Source organism: Cordyceps fumosorosea, assembly GCF_001636725.1.
Source record: "Cordyceps fumosorosea ARSEF 2679 chromosome Unknown scaffold_2, whole genome shotgun sequence".
NCBI classification, from domain to species: domain Eukaryota; kingdom Fungi; phylum Ascomycota; class Sordariomycetes; order Hypocreales; family Cordycipitaceae; genus Cordyceps; species Cordyceps fumosorosea.
In genome coordinates this window covers 1,356,724-1,371,496 of record NW_017387302.1, presented here as the reverse complement: position 1 = coordinate 1,371,496, position 14,773 = coordinate 1,356,724, and the positions used below count along the sequence as shown (strand labels likewise).

General features: G+C 53.5%; 6 protein-coding genes across 6 annotated transcripts; 2 read left to right on the top strand and 4 right to left on the bottom strand.

Moving 5' to 3' along the window:
• Positions 1-600: 600 nt before the first annotated feature.
• On the top strand, positions 601-1,881 carry ISF_01586 (hypothetical protein; the record flags this gene model as incomplete). Its single annotated transcript, XM_018845193.1, has 3 exons — positions 601-744; positions 834-1,433; positions 1,507-1,881. The coding sequence occupies 3 exons, from the start codon at positions 601-603 to the stop codon at positions 1,879-1,881; spliced, it is 1,119 nt and encodes a 372-aa protein (XP_018707959.1).
• Positions 1,882-2,157: 276 nt separating this feature from the next.
• On the bottom strand, positions 2,158-4,026 carry ISF_01585 (guanosine-diphosphatase; the record flags this gene model as incomplete). Its single annotated transcript, XM_018845192.1, has 2 exons — positions 2,158-3,737; positions 3,792-4,026. The coding sequence occupies 2 exons, from the start codon at positions 4,024-4,026 to the stop codon at positions 2,158-2,160; spliced, it is 1,815 nt and encodes a 604-aa protein (XP_018707958.1).
• A 1,062-nt stretch (positions 4,027-5,088) lies between these two features.
• On the top strand, positions 5,089-6,882 carry ISF_01584 (PUA-like domain protein; the record flags this gene model as incomplete). The annotated part of the gene is made up of 2 exons (XM_018845191.1): positions 5,089-5,379; positions 5,431-6,882. The coding sequence occupies 2 exons, from the start codon at positions 5,089-5,091 to the stop codon at positions 6,880-6,882; spliced, it is 1,743 nt and encodes a 580-aa protein (XP_018707957.1).
• Positions 6,883-7,930: 1,048 nt separating this feature from the next.
• On the bottom strand, positions 7,931-11,257 carry ISF_01583 (Ankyrin repeat-containing domain protein; the record flags this gene model as incomplete). Its single annotated transcript, XM_018845190.1, has 1 exon — positions 7,931-11,257. The coding sequence occupies one exon, from the start codon at positions 11,255-11,257 to the stop codon at positions 7,931-7,933; it is 3,327 nt and encodes a 1,108-aa protein (XP_018707956.1).
• A 312-nt stretch (positions 11,258-11,569) lies between these two features.
• On the bottom strand, positions 11,570-12,562 carry ISF_01582 (Nucleoside phosphorylase; the record flags this gene model as incomplete). The annotated part of the gene is made up of 1 exon (XM_018845189.1): positions 11,570-12,562. The coding sequence occupies one exon, from the start codon at positions 12,560-12,562 to the stop codon at positions 11,570-11,572; it is 993 nt and encodes a 330-aa protein (XP_018707955.1).
• Positions 12,563-13,980: 1,418 nt separating this feature from the next.
• ISF_01581 (hypothetical protein) lies at positions 13,981-14,354 on the bottom strand (the record flags this gene model as incomplete). The annotated part of the gene is made up of 2 exons (XM_018845188.1): positions 13,981-14,189; positions 14,246-14,354. 2 exons carry the CDS (start codon positions 14,352-14,354, stop codon positions 13,981-13,983), a joined length of 318 nt encoding a protein of 105 aa, XP_018707954.1.
• Between the last annotated feature and the right edge of the window lie 419 nt (positions 14,355-14,773).

The window sequence follows — 14,773 nt, the reverse complement described above, 5'->3', positions numbered from 1 at the left end:
GGCACAATGTGCTACTAATAATGAGTACTTTTCCTCACCGGTTAATTAACCTTATTTAATCGCGGAAGAGAAATTTGTTTGCATATTCCTAATAGCTTAAACTCTTCTAAAGTTAATTACATTTTTCTTATAAGAGAACTTTTTATTATATATATATATCTACCTTTCATAGAGTTCTAAAAGTAGTGTATAGTTACTTACTCTATATTAGACCTAACTACTATATAGGAAACTATAATAAATATAAAACTTAGTAGGTATTCTAATAATTAAGAGCATATATCTCCATCTTATAGCTAAATATAGTAGTAGTTTATCTTTAATCTATTGTTAGCCTATTTCTTAGTTACTACTTTACCCTAGTGTGTGCCTTTAGTTATTTTTATAGATTTAAACCATAGAACCTTGGGCACGGTTAGTTGCGCTACATATACTGTAGCTGCCTAGCGCCACACATGCCTCGGCAGGTTACAGCGAGAGGCGTCACCAGCCACAGAAGGTTGCGCCACTACCTTGCAGCAGCTCCAAGCTTCATGCATCCCCCCATGATCTGACCATCTCTATGGACTCGCCCCCAGCGTCTCCCACGCTGCGCTGGCCATGGCAGACAATGGCCTCATCGACAAAGTCCATGACCTGAGCGACCTCGAGCTTGCCGTGCTACTATGTCTTATTAGCCGTGAGCACTGTCTGATCAGCACACCGGCCAGTACAATTGACGAGTTGGTCCTGGAGCTACAGCTGGTATGCTACCGTCAGAACCGAATGCCGTCCATCGGCGTCTTGGCGAAAAAGAGGATGGGGAAAGTCCAGAATTGACATTCCCGATTTAGATTGCTACAAAGACCTTTGGTCTCGAATGGGCCGTAATCAATTGCTCCCCATCCACCACTCTCGAGGACTTCGCCTCGGCGATCCTCTCAACCGCACCGCCGCCGCCCGACGGCAACGCGCCCACCAAATCCTACTTCCCCTCCCCGAGGCACATCCCCTCTCTCCGGACCGGCTTGACCAGCTCAACAACCCCCGGCGGCGGCAGCACCGCCAGCCCGCAAATCGCCAACGTGGTGCTCGCCCGGGACCTCGACCGCGCGCCGCACGCCGTCCAGATCCAGGCGCTCGAGCTTCTGCGCACGCGCCGCCTCTTCACCCGCACCACCGTGCAGGTCGCCCCCAAGCAGTTCGTCTTCGTCCCCGTGCTCGCCGCGGCCCGCGGCGGCCGTGCCCGCGTCACCCCGCACCTCAACGACTTCCTCGCCATCGCCCACTGGCACGATCCCGGCCACGGCCTGGTCAACCTCGAGGAGCAGCAGGCCGCCGAGAGCCCGTACCCGGACGACGACGCGGCGTCGACGGGCAGCATCGTCAAGAGAGCGGCTGCGCGTGCTAAGCGACACCCACACCCGACGGCGCCGGCTCTGATATCCAAAGACGTAAGAAAATCCCCTTTGCCCCTTGATTCGGGGACGGGCGGAAGAACAATTGCTGACGCGATGACACCTGCAGGACATTATCTGCCTTCGCGAAAAGGGCGAAAAGGTGCACGTCGACGTCGATGTCATCCGCTACCAGATGAACGTCGTCTCGTTCCTGCGCATGCACCGCGCGATCGACCAGGGCATCACGCCCGCGGCCACCGCGCACTTTGGCCAGCTCATGCGCAACCTCGCGCCCCTGCACCGTCTCGACTGCGTCACCCCGGCGCTTGTCGGCCTCGCCGCCCGCAAGGTCTACCTGCACCGCATCCGGATCGCCGACCCGCACAAGGAGAGGAGTATGCAGTGGGGGAGCAAGTTGGAGGCTGTCGAGGCCCTGTTGCAGGACGTCGGCCCGGAGGAGGTGCTCGACGAGGTCCTCACCATGGTGACTGCGCCTGTATAAATATCCACACATAATTGACCACATGCATTGAGTTGAAAACGATGCAATATCTGACGCTTCAATTGTTATGTCTACAATTGTGTAGTAGCAAACGTAAATGCTCTTCTAGCCATCCTCAACGATGCTTGTGATTGCTGTGAACCCCATCGAGTTTCGTACCGGCGTAACCCTGTATATTTTGATTACTTCCGCCCTCAATCGTGAAAAGAACGCCGAGAAATACACATAGCCCCTCAAAAATAAATACGAAAACAACCCTCCCATGCAGTTATTGTTTTATGCAATCTTATTCACCTGGCACTTCCACCCCGAGTTGGCCTCGAGCAGGGGCAAGCTGGCGCCCAAGCACCAGCCAAGCTCGTTGCCATCGATCTTCTTGGCAATCTTGACCTCGCGGTCGATGGGCATGTCGTAGCCGGTATGCAGCAGAGCCAGCATGAAGCTGAGGTCCAGGCAGTACTCGGGGCGATCGTTGAGCTCGGCCATGGCCTTGGGGTTGCTCTCAAACGAGCTCCAGCCCTTCTTGCCCTGGCAGACGGCGTGCGTCAGATCGTGCATCTCGCGGAGAGTAAACGATTCGGGCATGCCCAGCGGCTCCATGCGGTCGTAGAAGAAGGAGAAGACGAGAATCTCCTGCTTGGCAAAGGTCTTGGCCAGCGCCGGTTGGTGAACGCCGTTGAACGAACAGGGGCCCATCTTGCAGGCGGCGTCCTTATTGAGCAGCTTCTCGGCCAAGCTGCGGCACTGCGCCGACGAGGGCTCGCTAGGGCCGACGAAGGTGACGTCGTGCTTCTTGTCCTCACCGAGCGTCACGTTGACCTGGCGCTCGAAGCCGGGTAGGATGCAGGGGTGAACAATGGCCTCGGAGAGCCACGTCTTGTCGGAGCCTTTGCTCTTGGCGAGCTCATCGATCAGAGCCTGGTGGATACGCTCGCGCGCGGCCATGAGACCGAACTTGAGGTGCGAGTGCTGGTACAACTCGAACTTGTGGCCGCCATAGTTGAGCTCGTACTTGTGCTCACCGTCGGCAAGCTTCTCGGGGGTCGCGCCCTCAACGCTCTTGTAGAGGGGTTCGAAGACAATCTGGGTAGAACCGCCGCCGAGATCGAAAATGGCGGCAGTCTCGCCCTTCTCCCCGCCCCCAATCTTGCCGAGTAGGTAGTTGGTGGTGATCCAGGCGTAGACGCCCTCGTCGGAGCCGTCCATGAGAGCGACGCCATCCTTGTCGGCGGAGACAACGGGGAAGGGGTAGTCGTTCTCGAGGTGTGTGCGGACCTGCTTGAGGATGGCGTCGGCCTTTTCGGCGCCAATCAAACGCAGGCCGGCGGTAGCCTTGACAGCGACGGGGGTGCAGCCCTTGAGCTTCTCAGGGACATGCTCCATGGCCACCTTCATGAGGGGATCCAGGCTCTTGGCGGCAGCGACAGGATCGTCCTTGTACGCGCTGAGGCCGCCGACGCTCTTCTCAGTCATCTTGAACTCTTCACTCTCGAGCTCAGGCATAGCGCCGCAGTTGTTGAACTTGTAAACGTGGATGCGGGAGCCCGTGCTGCCGGCATCAATCATGAGGACATATTGCACGATCGGCTTCTCCTTGCTGTACGACTTGGAGCACTTTTTGGTAGAGTAGGCGGCGTCGTCGGCATCATGGGTTTCGACGCTGTCACCGCCAGTAGCGGGAGGCTTGGTGGTATCTTTGCCCGGGGAAGAGTCGGATCCGGAGGCGGGCTTGGAGGGCTCCTTGGTCGAGTCCGCGGGCGGAGTGTTGACGGCGGGCTTATCGACTGGCCTCTCGGGAACGGGTGTGTTGACGCCAGTGGTCAGGCCAACGGGCTCGGGGTTCGTCTTTTGAGAAACTGTACGTAGTCAGCAGGGAGTGCAAGAGTCAATTCGCAGGAAGGACAACGGACCGGAGGGCTGGACAGAGACGCCAGAGGGCGACAGCCAGTAGAACAGACAGATGATGGTAAAGACAATGGCGGTCGTTTTGAAGTACCGCGTCTTTGACGACTGAGACGCCCACGATTCCTTCATCTTGGCAAAGAATCTTGGTTTTCTGGACTTGGGCTGGTAGCGACCGGGTTTCTCGTGGGGGTCGTGGGAGCGGTTGGTGGCGAGCTCTGGCGGTGTCAAGATGCCCGGCATCAGGCTTTTGGCACCTCGACTCGCGCGACGAGAAATTATCTTGTTCAACGAGATGCGCACTCACACAAGCGAGGCGCAAACAAGGCAAACAAGATGGCTGTACGAAAAACAAAGATGGTGAGTAAATGAGCGAATGAAGTACAAAAAAGGGTCGAGTCTAGGAAGAAGAGAGAGGGACAGGGTCAACGATGCACAAGCCACGATGTGGGAGGCAAGGAAGATGATGTTTGGCCTGTGCTGATTGGGCGATTGTAGAAGTACCGTGCCAGAGACTGTACGGGTGGAATTTTACACACGATTCACTGGAGATTTCACAGTGTGGGAGGAAGTTTTTACGCACTGGGAACTAAAGGCCGGAGAGAAAAATTCAGGGGAAGATCCGCCCTTGATAAGTTAGGGGCAGCCTCAGTATTGCAGTGGGTCGGAGTTGCGACTCAAAGCTGTCACTGGTATCCTGTGTCTTTTTCCCATTGAAAAGCGCAAGATTATTTCTATGAACTTCAAGTGAACACAAGTGAACATCAAGTGAACATCAACGCATTGGTTCAAGAATGAATGATTAGCTGACCTAGATCAGCCTTTCATGGTCCTCCCGTTCTCGCCAGCTGCCCCATGTCATTGTAATGGTACTGTGGCGTACCTACCCACTGAAGATACTGCGTAAGAGCCGCTTTGCTTGAATTTTATTTGATGAAAGTTTTGGGCATGAAGCTATTTCAGAATCATCAGGTCAGTTGAACTATCCGTGCATCCTCTCCATACTCCGCATCTTTCACCTCGTGACACAGGTACGGCACGCGTATTAGTGTTGCCTGTTGCGCCACATGCGGCGCGGGCACCCGCCACTCCGCCAACCGCCACGGGTTGTCCGCATCCAACCACAATGTGACGATGCGCTTCTGCTGCCTTGGCTGAACCGACCCTACATTATTAGCGTAAACTGCCTTTCTTCTTCCTATAACTTGTCACGGCTACACTCATACTCCATTACCGCCCTCTCAAAATTGACAATTCATTTCAATACACCCGCCCGGTTCCCCGCATTGCCTGCCACTCACAGGCATGGATGGCCCGGTTGGCATGGAAGTCCACCTGCTGGTGTATGACTTGTCCCGCGGCCTGGCCAAGGACATTTCCCTGAGCGTCTTGGGGTTCCAGCTCGACGCCATCTACCACACGTCTATAGAGCTGCGCGGCCGTGAGTTTGTCTACGACGGCGGCATCCTGGAGATTGTCCCAGGCTCATCGCACCTGGGCCGGCCGCAACAGCGGCTACGGCTAGGCACAACATTGCTCCCGATGGATGTCATTCGGGAGTTCCTGACTTCTATAAAATCCATCTACACTGCCGAGGTAAATTTTGCCGCCCAAGAACGCAGGCATAACCCATGTTAATGTAATCAGGCATACGATCTATTCAACCACAACTGCAATAACTTCACAGACTCGTTTTCCAATTTCCTCCTCGGAAAAGGCATCCCAGAACACATCACAAGCATGCCGCAGGCTGTACTGGACTCACCTATGGGCAGGATGATGTTGCCTCGACTTACCCAAGGCATGAACGCACGGCGGAACGGCCTGCTCGGACTCGGTGAGACGGCCGCGAGTGCGGCCGAACCCAAGCGTCTCAACCAAGTCCACAACGCCATCCGCATCGAGGACTACCACCAACTTCTCGCCCAATCCTCCAAAGCAGCCTCGGTCGTCTTCTTCACGTCGCCCACATGCCCACCATGCAAGGCGTTCTACCCCTTCTACGACCAAGTCGCTGAGCACTACGGGCGCTGCATCGCCTTCATCAAGGTCGACATCTCACTCGCGCACGAAATCGCCGCCAAGCACGAGGTCACCGCCACGCCCACCTTCCTCGCCTTCTTTCGCGGCGAGCAGCTCAAGCGCTGGACTGGCGCCGACCGGCACGCCCTCGAGAGCACCGCACGGCTGCTCGTGCAGATGGGCACGCGGCTGCACGCCCACGACGGATTGCAGCTGCCGAACTTGTCACCGCACGCGCAGCCTGTGCTGTACCCTAAGACGCCGCCACTTAGCAAGCTTCACGTCAAAATGGGCGCCTTCAGCCTCAAACCCGACATCCAGGCCGTCACGAGCTTCCTCGAGCTCCGCGAGAAGAAGCAGCCGGCCGTGCTCGGCACGTCGGGCCTTCTCACCCTGGGCCAGTGCGTCCGCGGCGCCCTGGACCAGCTCGCGCCGGACATCGTCTTCACCGCTGTCGACCTGTTCCGCACTGCGCTTGCGGACCCGGACGTGAGTGTCTACTACGCCGAGGAGCGCGACGTACAGACCATCGACGCCATAGCTGCCTACGTCAACAAGTACGGCACCAAATGCCCGTATTCGATGCGGCTCGTGACGCTCCACGCCGTGTGCAACATGTTTTCCACGCCAGTCTTTGCCGGCATCGTGCTCGGCAACGCAGCCTTTCGTCAGCGGGCGGTGTCGCTCATCTCATCCAGTCTCCTCGACGGTGGCCATGCCAACGCGCGCGTCGCGGCCTCTTCGCTGCTCTTCAACCTCACGCTCGCGAACCGCCAACGGCGCAGGGAAGGTGACGCGCCCTCGGAGCGCCTCTCGGTCGAAGAGGAGGTGGAGCTGGCAGCCTCGCTGGTCGAGGCCGTTACGCAGGAGAACGAGTCGGCAGAGGCGCTACACGGAATGCTCCTCTCGCTAGGTCATCTCGTCTTTGGCATCGACCAAGAAGGTGAGCTCGCGGACCTGCTCAGGGCGCTGGACGCTAAGGACATGGTCCTAAGCAAGAAGAAGATCTTTCCACACGAGAAGTTGGTCAAGGAGGTTGGGGAGGAGTTGTTGGGTAAAGGGCTACATAGACCTTAGACATGCGGTCATACGAATTCATTTAGATAAATTAATCGATTAGACGAGCCTCCGTATTCTCCCTATCCGTATGTAACTTCAGCATCTCGCCCACTGCAGGTAGATGATGGCATCTAAATTGTTGTCGGCTATCGGATTTTGCCTGTGATAGAGAAACCGCTGTGATGTAATTTCCCCGCTCGCCTTCTTCTGTGCGCTGATTGCATGTCAACGCTCGTTGAACTGCCCACTTTTGAGGCATACAGCTGTCCCTTGGCGATCTATGGAGTACTTGCCCTCGTATCGGCCCCCAGCGGAGGCAATACACGATGCGTGATCGACGGCTGGCGCGTATACACTGTCTCAGATACGGCTTTGAAGAAGTGTTAAGACTATACCCCTCCTTTTTCTAAACATATCACAAGATCGGCGACCCGTTATGCAAATGCGGAGGCACGTTTGTCTCTGCTACTCACCGCCAGTGTCTCGGCGAGCAAAACTCAACGGAGCCTCGTTGCCCGCGGTTCGCCATGCAGTGCCTTGAAGGCAATGGTGCCCGGATTAGCTAAAATGCATGCGATGCTGTAAGAATGTCTGAGACATGAAATGTACGGCCACAGCCCAGTCCAGCCACCCGACGCAAGAAGATGGATCACGAGAGCGCAGGCTAGACGCAAGAAGCCCGAGGAGCCTGGTTGGGATGAGTGACACCAACGGCGGTGCCAAGAACGATGATCCAAGGTCTGGTGTAGACCGTCGAGTCTCAGAATCAAATAAAGCACTCTACTGATGAGATCAAAGGTGTATGGTCAGATAGGTAAGCGGCGAAGACGTTGGGCAGCGGTGCTTCAAATGCACGACCGCGCAGCCCGAGAGCGCATCAGCCTAACTCGTACCTACAGGGGGACATACTCGTCGTCTCAAACGGCATGGCGGAAGTTTTGCATACGAAGCATCCGTTTTCTGGCCGGCCACGACGCCAAGTCGGATGAGAACGCTAAGATCGCTGCGGGGAGAGAATGCACAAGTACAGTAATAATCATTGACAGCTAACAAAAGATTTTCCATGTCAGTTTAACGTTCCGCCCAGCTTCGTTCTTGATGGCAGCAGCATAATACTTCGCCTGTGATGGAAGTCACGGTAGTATTGAGTTCCAGGCGTGTAAGTCTCAATCAGGCGTGCTGCTTCCTGGTTTCCTGCTGCTCTGGCTATACTTAGCGCTTTATGGCGGTTCTGAGTCGTCGCGTCAGTATCAGCCTGAGAATGTAGTAGCCAGTCCAACGCTTCATGATTTCTAGCACGGACAGCGTATGTCAGCGCCGTCTCGCCGTCTGCCGTAGAAGTGTTGACCTTGGCGTCACACCTAAGCAGAAGCTGAAGATCCCATTGGTTTCCGTACAAGACGGCGTGCATGAGCACCGTCTTACCGTCTGCGTCAGACGCGTTGACATCAGCCTTTTTGTCAATCAGAAGCTTTGCAAAACCTTCCTGCATAGCATGAGTAGGCTCTCTGATATCGCCAATCAAATTCCTAGGCCACAACCTTTCATTTGGCTGCAGAAAGGAAGCATACATCAGTAGCGTCGCGCCTTTTTGGTCTCTCCAGTTGATATCAGCGCCTTTGTCAATCAAGAGCCTTGCCAATTCTTCATCTCCTACAAAGACGGCGACAAGCAGCGGTGTGATGCCGGCGTAGTTGGGTCCACTGACATCGGCGCGTTCGTTGATCAGGACTACCCTCCGAATTTCATGCATGAGGGAATCATCGTGAGAAAACGTCGAGTTGCTGTCCATCTCCTGGGGAGCACTGGAGGGCAACACTTGTCTCGGCTTGTGTAACCATTGGCAGATAGCGCACCACAACGCCGTTATGGAGGAATTGTCATTTTGATAGGGCTCACCAGCCGCGGTTTGGTGCCTAAGTGAGGCTCTTGCACACAACAGTATTTCAACAGCGGCTTGGTGCCCCAATCGAGCCGCCCACATCAGTGGTGTCCAATAACACCGATCTCTCGCCCTACTATTGGCCCTGAACTGTAGGAGGAGGCCGACCATACGCGGCTCGCCTTGCTTGGCGGCACACAGCAACGGTGTCAACCAGTCTTCCTCGGAATATTCAATATCCGCGTGGCTGCGAAGAAGCCTCACAACACCATTGTGCCAGAGCTTCTTAACAGCCCACAAGAGTGTTCGACCGCTAAACTTGAGCGCAAACTTATTGTGCGGCTTTTTACTGTCGGCGCCGAGTTCGAGGAGTAGGTTGAACATGTCCTCATTGCCAGCTTTCGCGGCGGACTCCAAGGCCTCCCACCCATCATCTTCCAGGGAAAGATCCGAAGCGACAGCAAAATTGTAAAGCGACTCATCGCCAGCCAAAAACACATTGCAGAGCACGCTTTTTCTTCTTAAAGTAGAAATAGTCAAGCGAGGGCGACGCTTCTTCTCACCTGCGAGGAATTTATCGCATATAGCGTGAAGCTTATGCCTCCGCGCATCCATGATTGCATTCGCATAGGCCCTCATGAGGGCACCGCGTGCCTGGTGGCTTTCGGCGAATACCGCTGCCAACAGAGGCATGCAATATCGCTCGTCTCCTTGTTCAAAGCCATTCGACTTGCATGGGTGGCGATTTATGAGATTCGCTGCATTGTGCTCTGATAGAATGTACAGCAGTCTCGCACTTGAGACGTGCCGGCGGCTGTCGTATATGGACAGAAGCCTCTGGAGCTTGATCCATTCACAACGAGGGAAGCCTTCGCCGACACATAGATCCTGGCTGACAGCAGTGCCGTCTGCCTCATGGACAGATGCTTCCTGGCTGACAGCAGTGCCGTCTGCCTCGTGGACAGATGCTTCCTGGCTGGCACCACTGCCCTCTGCCTCACAGACAAATGCTTCCTGGTCGACGCCACTACCCTCTGCCTCACAGACAAATGCTTCCTGGTCGACGCCACTGCCCTCTGCCGTATCTGCGTGATGTAGTATATTGCCAACAACATACTCAAGTAGTGGAAATTTATACATGGCGTCATTGCGGAACATTTCGTCTTTTTTTGGGTCGTATACAGTGCAGCTGTCGACACGGGGAGCGCTCAAGCGTATGTATCGGGTACAGCACTGCTTCAGCGTGTTGTGACTTTTCCCTTTAAAGTTTTGCAGGAAGCCTGGCCAATAATCCTTGAGACACCCCGCCCAATAAGCACTCTCGAGAAGAAAGTTCCTCACAGACTCATGAATGAACTGTACAATCTTCTCCCCGCCCGACTCGATCGTCTCTGCCAGCCCTTTGGAGCTATCAATGATGAATTTGTCAATGATTGCTTCTCTGAATTCCTTCTTCTTGTTGTGTATGGAATAGAACCAGGCAGATTCCGGTGTTTTCGTCCTCGAGCCACTGAGAATGGCGTCTCGTAATTGGGCGGGACTCAAGGGTTGTCTGGCGAAGAGTATCCACTGAAGACACAACAGCAATTCAGCCGAAGGTTTGGGTTCGCGTTCTATCATCTGCTTGAAAACCTCATAGAGCTTTCCAGGTGTTTTTTGAATCAAAAGTTCAACATCTTCTAGCCTTCCATGGTCGAAAGCTCGCACGACCCTCGGCACCACCAGCTGCAGCCACAGAAACACTCCTTGAGCCTTTTCCATGAGGCTGTCGCTGATCGTCTGGAGAGTCTCAGGTTCCTGAATGGTACCCTCCAGTTCGTTGTTGATATAAGTCTTCATGTCTTGACCATGCCCCACATGCGACGTGAGGTCAAGGTCGATGCCCCTTTGTTCGTTGATCGATATGTTGGGGTAGAACCGACTCGCAAAGCAGATTCGTAGCACAATACCCTTGTTTTGGGCCTTCTGACCAACACATAGGAGAAATTTCACCATGTCTCGGATCTGGCTTTCTTCACACTCGTCCAGGGCGTCAATCAAAATTATCAATGAAGAGTCGCCAAGTTGGGCAATGGCTTTTTTAAAAAGTGATTTCAAATCAGCCAAGTTCCAATCCGGCGTTTCCTTGCTTTGTTGGCTCATATCGAAGCTGTCGAGGATGCCTTGGAGTCGTGGAAGCGCGTGCAGAAGCTGTTTCAATAAAGATCGGTACATTCCGACCGTGGATTTTGCCAATTCAACTCCTCGAGCATGGAAGAAGAAGGAGATGACAGCATTTCCTTTCTTTCTCCGAGCTTTAAGAGTTTTGGACAAAAATTTCATTAGTGTTGACTTTCCTGTACCGGGATGCCCTTTGATCCATAGGAAGTCACGATTGTCTTTGGATATTTCGGCATTGAGCCACTCGTCGTACTCAGATGCTTTCAACAGCCACTGGCATGTGGATGCAGATTGCTTTGTAATTGTTTTACCATTCATTGCCGGGTTTTCCAGTGATTCCAGGAGGCGCATTCGTCTTCCCTCGATTGTGTCAGGAACGAGAGGCCCTGTGTCTTTGCATGTTAGATCAATTGCCTGGCTTCGTTACATGGGAGGGGGGATGGTTGGGGGCATGGGCGGATCCTTCCTACCTCTTTGAGATCTGTTCGGCGACGGTGACTGGAACTCAGCATCTGGTTCTTCAGTACGACCTCGCTTTGTCCTCATAGCCGAGTCGCTATCAGGGCCTTCTTCGTAAGGACGTTTGGCTACGCCAGGGGCATCTGGGCGGGGGGAGGGGGTCAGTTGACATAGAATTTTTTGAGTGAAGTGGGAAAATAGCATTTACTGACTAGTCTGCATAGTTTGGGGCGTGGGTGTCAGTTTGTCCGGCGTCAAGAAGGCCATGACCAACTTGGCATAGGCTGCAGCCATTATAGCAGCGTATGGCCGAAAAGTGGCTTTCTTGTGCTTGTCTGCGTAGTCGGAAACCCCTCGAATGACTCCCACCCGGAAATCATTCAATATGCCAGCTGCCTCCATCTCAAGACCGATCAGGTTGTGTCGGTCTCGGAGCTGGTTACTCTTTCTCCTGTCTTTCATTACACGATTGCCTGAACCGAGAGACCCGTACCAGACTTGACTCCTCATGGCATCTGGTCTTGAATCTCGAGTCACTTCATGCTCGATTCCGTCCTCATCGACATCAAAGTATATGTCTTCATGGCAACCAGGGTATTCCCAAGAGCAACCCGGAGACACTGCCTTATCCTTGATACTGTTGTAATAATACATCAGCGACGCAGATCCATTTGTCTTTGCGTCCGAGCGCCAAATGTTGCCAAACATGCTTCGAAGCACTGACTCAGAAAGATGCAGCGCTTGACCATGACGCAAGAGTTCAAGCTCAGCATTGCCCGTCTCCTTGCCTAGGTCGTAGGCAACGACTGGCGGCTTCTCATCGAAGGACAATGCCACAAGAACGTCACCCAGACGGATATCTATAGGTGGATTGCACGAGAAATTCGGTAGTCCGGCCGCAATACCGACAAGAAGGCCGATGCGGATGGAGGGGAAGGACATCCTCACTTCAGTGGCAATGGAAGTAGCAGTCGTGGTGCCGTATAAGGTGCCAGGAGGAATGGTCATAATGATGACATTATGGCCACACATATCACCGGCAGTCGGGGCGTAGTGCTTGCCATTGGAGTCGGACTGTGCCCACCTCCCGCGATGCTGATTGTCTAGAGCAGCATAGGCAGCGTCTGCCTCTACTTTCAGCGGGCAAATCCATAAGACAGTGTAGATCTTGGGGTCAAGATCTTGCATGTTGTCCATATTTGTGGGAGGCAAGACTAGCGTGGCGTTCTTGTCGTTTTGTTGAATGAACGATTCGAATGATAAAGTGTTTTTGATCGAGTAGTAGAAAATATAAATCAAAAAAGCCAGACAATGTCAGAGAATATTTCTGGGTTTATATGCCTCGCTGTCAAGGACATGAGAGATGGCAAAGCGTGAGCCGGGCTGGGGATATGTGGTGAGACGAAACGATAGCACATGCAGGGTGAGCGACACATCAAGGAGCCAAGACCCTCGGCTCGTAGGAAGGGGTTGGCAGCCTTTGCTTCAGCATGTTGACCATTGGGTGTCATTGTCCCGTATGGGCTGCCTGAAGGCGCCTACATGCTGAGCCTAGAGGCACGGAGGTAATCCGCAGCCTGCATACAGGAGGAGGCGCTGAGGCATGGGACAACGGGAAAGAGGGTGTGAAGGCCATGCTGGAGGCGTCTCGGACTAAAAAAAGAATTATAGGATAAGGAGGACAATCCCCGTGTTGCGCGGGATGAAGAAGAGAGGAACGTTGTGGCAGCATTGCTGTGATGGCCCAGCGGGTATTTCCCCTCAGACAAGGCTGTACCTATGCAGTTGCTCGATTGCGGTCCACCGCAGATGTGTAAAAGCCCCCGAGAATGGAAAAGACGTAATCCTCGATATAGTGTCGGCGTTTTCTAGGGCTATTCTGAGGTATCACAGCATGTTTGACGCGATCTGGGGGAGCATTTGCGATTTGGTGTAGCACAACATACGTAGATCCAAAGAGCTAGATCAATCTCCGAGTAGTTCAAAACGCAGAATCAACTCAATTATCCCAAAACAGACTAGCGTATAATACTGCCACTTCCTACCGCAAACCTTTTCATGGTGCATATAAAATCTCAATTCTGCGCCTCCAATTTTCAGGCTTCTCTTTCTTCTCTTCTCTTCTCCATCAAAAAGCCAACTGAGCAGCCACGACCTTCACCAAGAACCTCCCACGGTGTCGCGTTGCCAGTTCCCTTCGTGGAACTAGCTCAGAAGAGAAGAAACCCTTGGATATAGGAAATTTCTCGCAAGATCGGTCTCGATTTCCATCGTTCCGAATCCGTAGGCGAGATAATGCCAAGAAGGGGGGACATTTTACTGCCGTGATGACTTGTTGCCTTTGTAGATCTTTTGATGAGAGTAATTGGCAATGCTTCTAGAAGCGTCAGGCCTGTCTGGGTTCTTTCATTGTATTCCAATCAGTCGTGCCAGCATCCTGGTTACGGCGAACCCGTCCACAGTCTCGCCAGTGATGATCACTGGATGTAAAGTGGTTATGAAAATACGCTCTATCTTTGGCGTGCTCTTTTCTACCTACATGGTTACCAGCAATCTCCAGCAAGCTTCCATTGATGCGCAGCTATCCATTCGCAGCGCTGCTATCCCCACCGCAGTTACTGTCTGTGCCCTTCCAAAATCTTGCTGCCGTCCTGTCGATGCTGCTCCCTCACAAAATTCTCAATGTGCTCATCGTGCACCGGTCTCTCTGGTAGCTGCGATGGGTCTGGCGCAGGCGCCTCCTCTGCCTCTGCCGTCTTTGTCGGCGGCGGGTGGCCCGTCAGATGCTGCAACGGACCAGCCGCGGCGGGAATGTATTCAGAGACTTTTTCTTCGTCAGTGTCTGCCATATCATCTCAATCGAAACCCCGCATATCTTACTCTTTTCAGCGGCCTTTTGAATGGTGCTAGGCTCGCGGTAGTCTTGTATCTGATGGCTCGCTACCTCGTCAAGGTGCGTCTTGTACGGCCTGTCCGATGGTGGCTGCATTTTGTTCGTTGACTGCGACATGGTGGTGATGGAGACGGTTCCAGGAATTCGTAACAATTCAACAGGCAAATAAAATTGACAAGTAGAACAGAAGAATACAAGAATCGCCAGAAACAAGACTGACTTGATTGTTTTTAAATTATTCCTCGGCCAGCATTGATGCTTGCGTGATAGCATGACGTCAAGAGCCAGCCGATCATGCCCCTCCATTCAGCCAGCCATCACCAATTTGTGTTTTTCTTGGAGGGGCAAAGCGCCTGCGGGAGCCGTTTTCTTCGCCCCTACCACCTATCCTATCTCAAACTCTATCGCCACCACCACGAAGCAACCACTGGGTGGTTCATTCGAGGCGTCCGTTCATTTCGCATTCGAGATAGCTTCCGTTTCCCGAATCGTATATTGTTGCCCTCCCTCTCCCG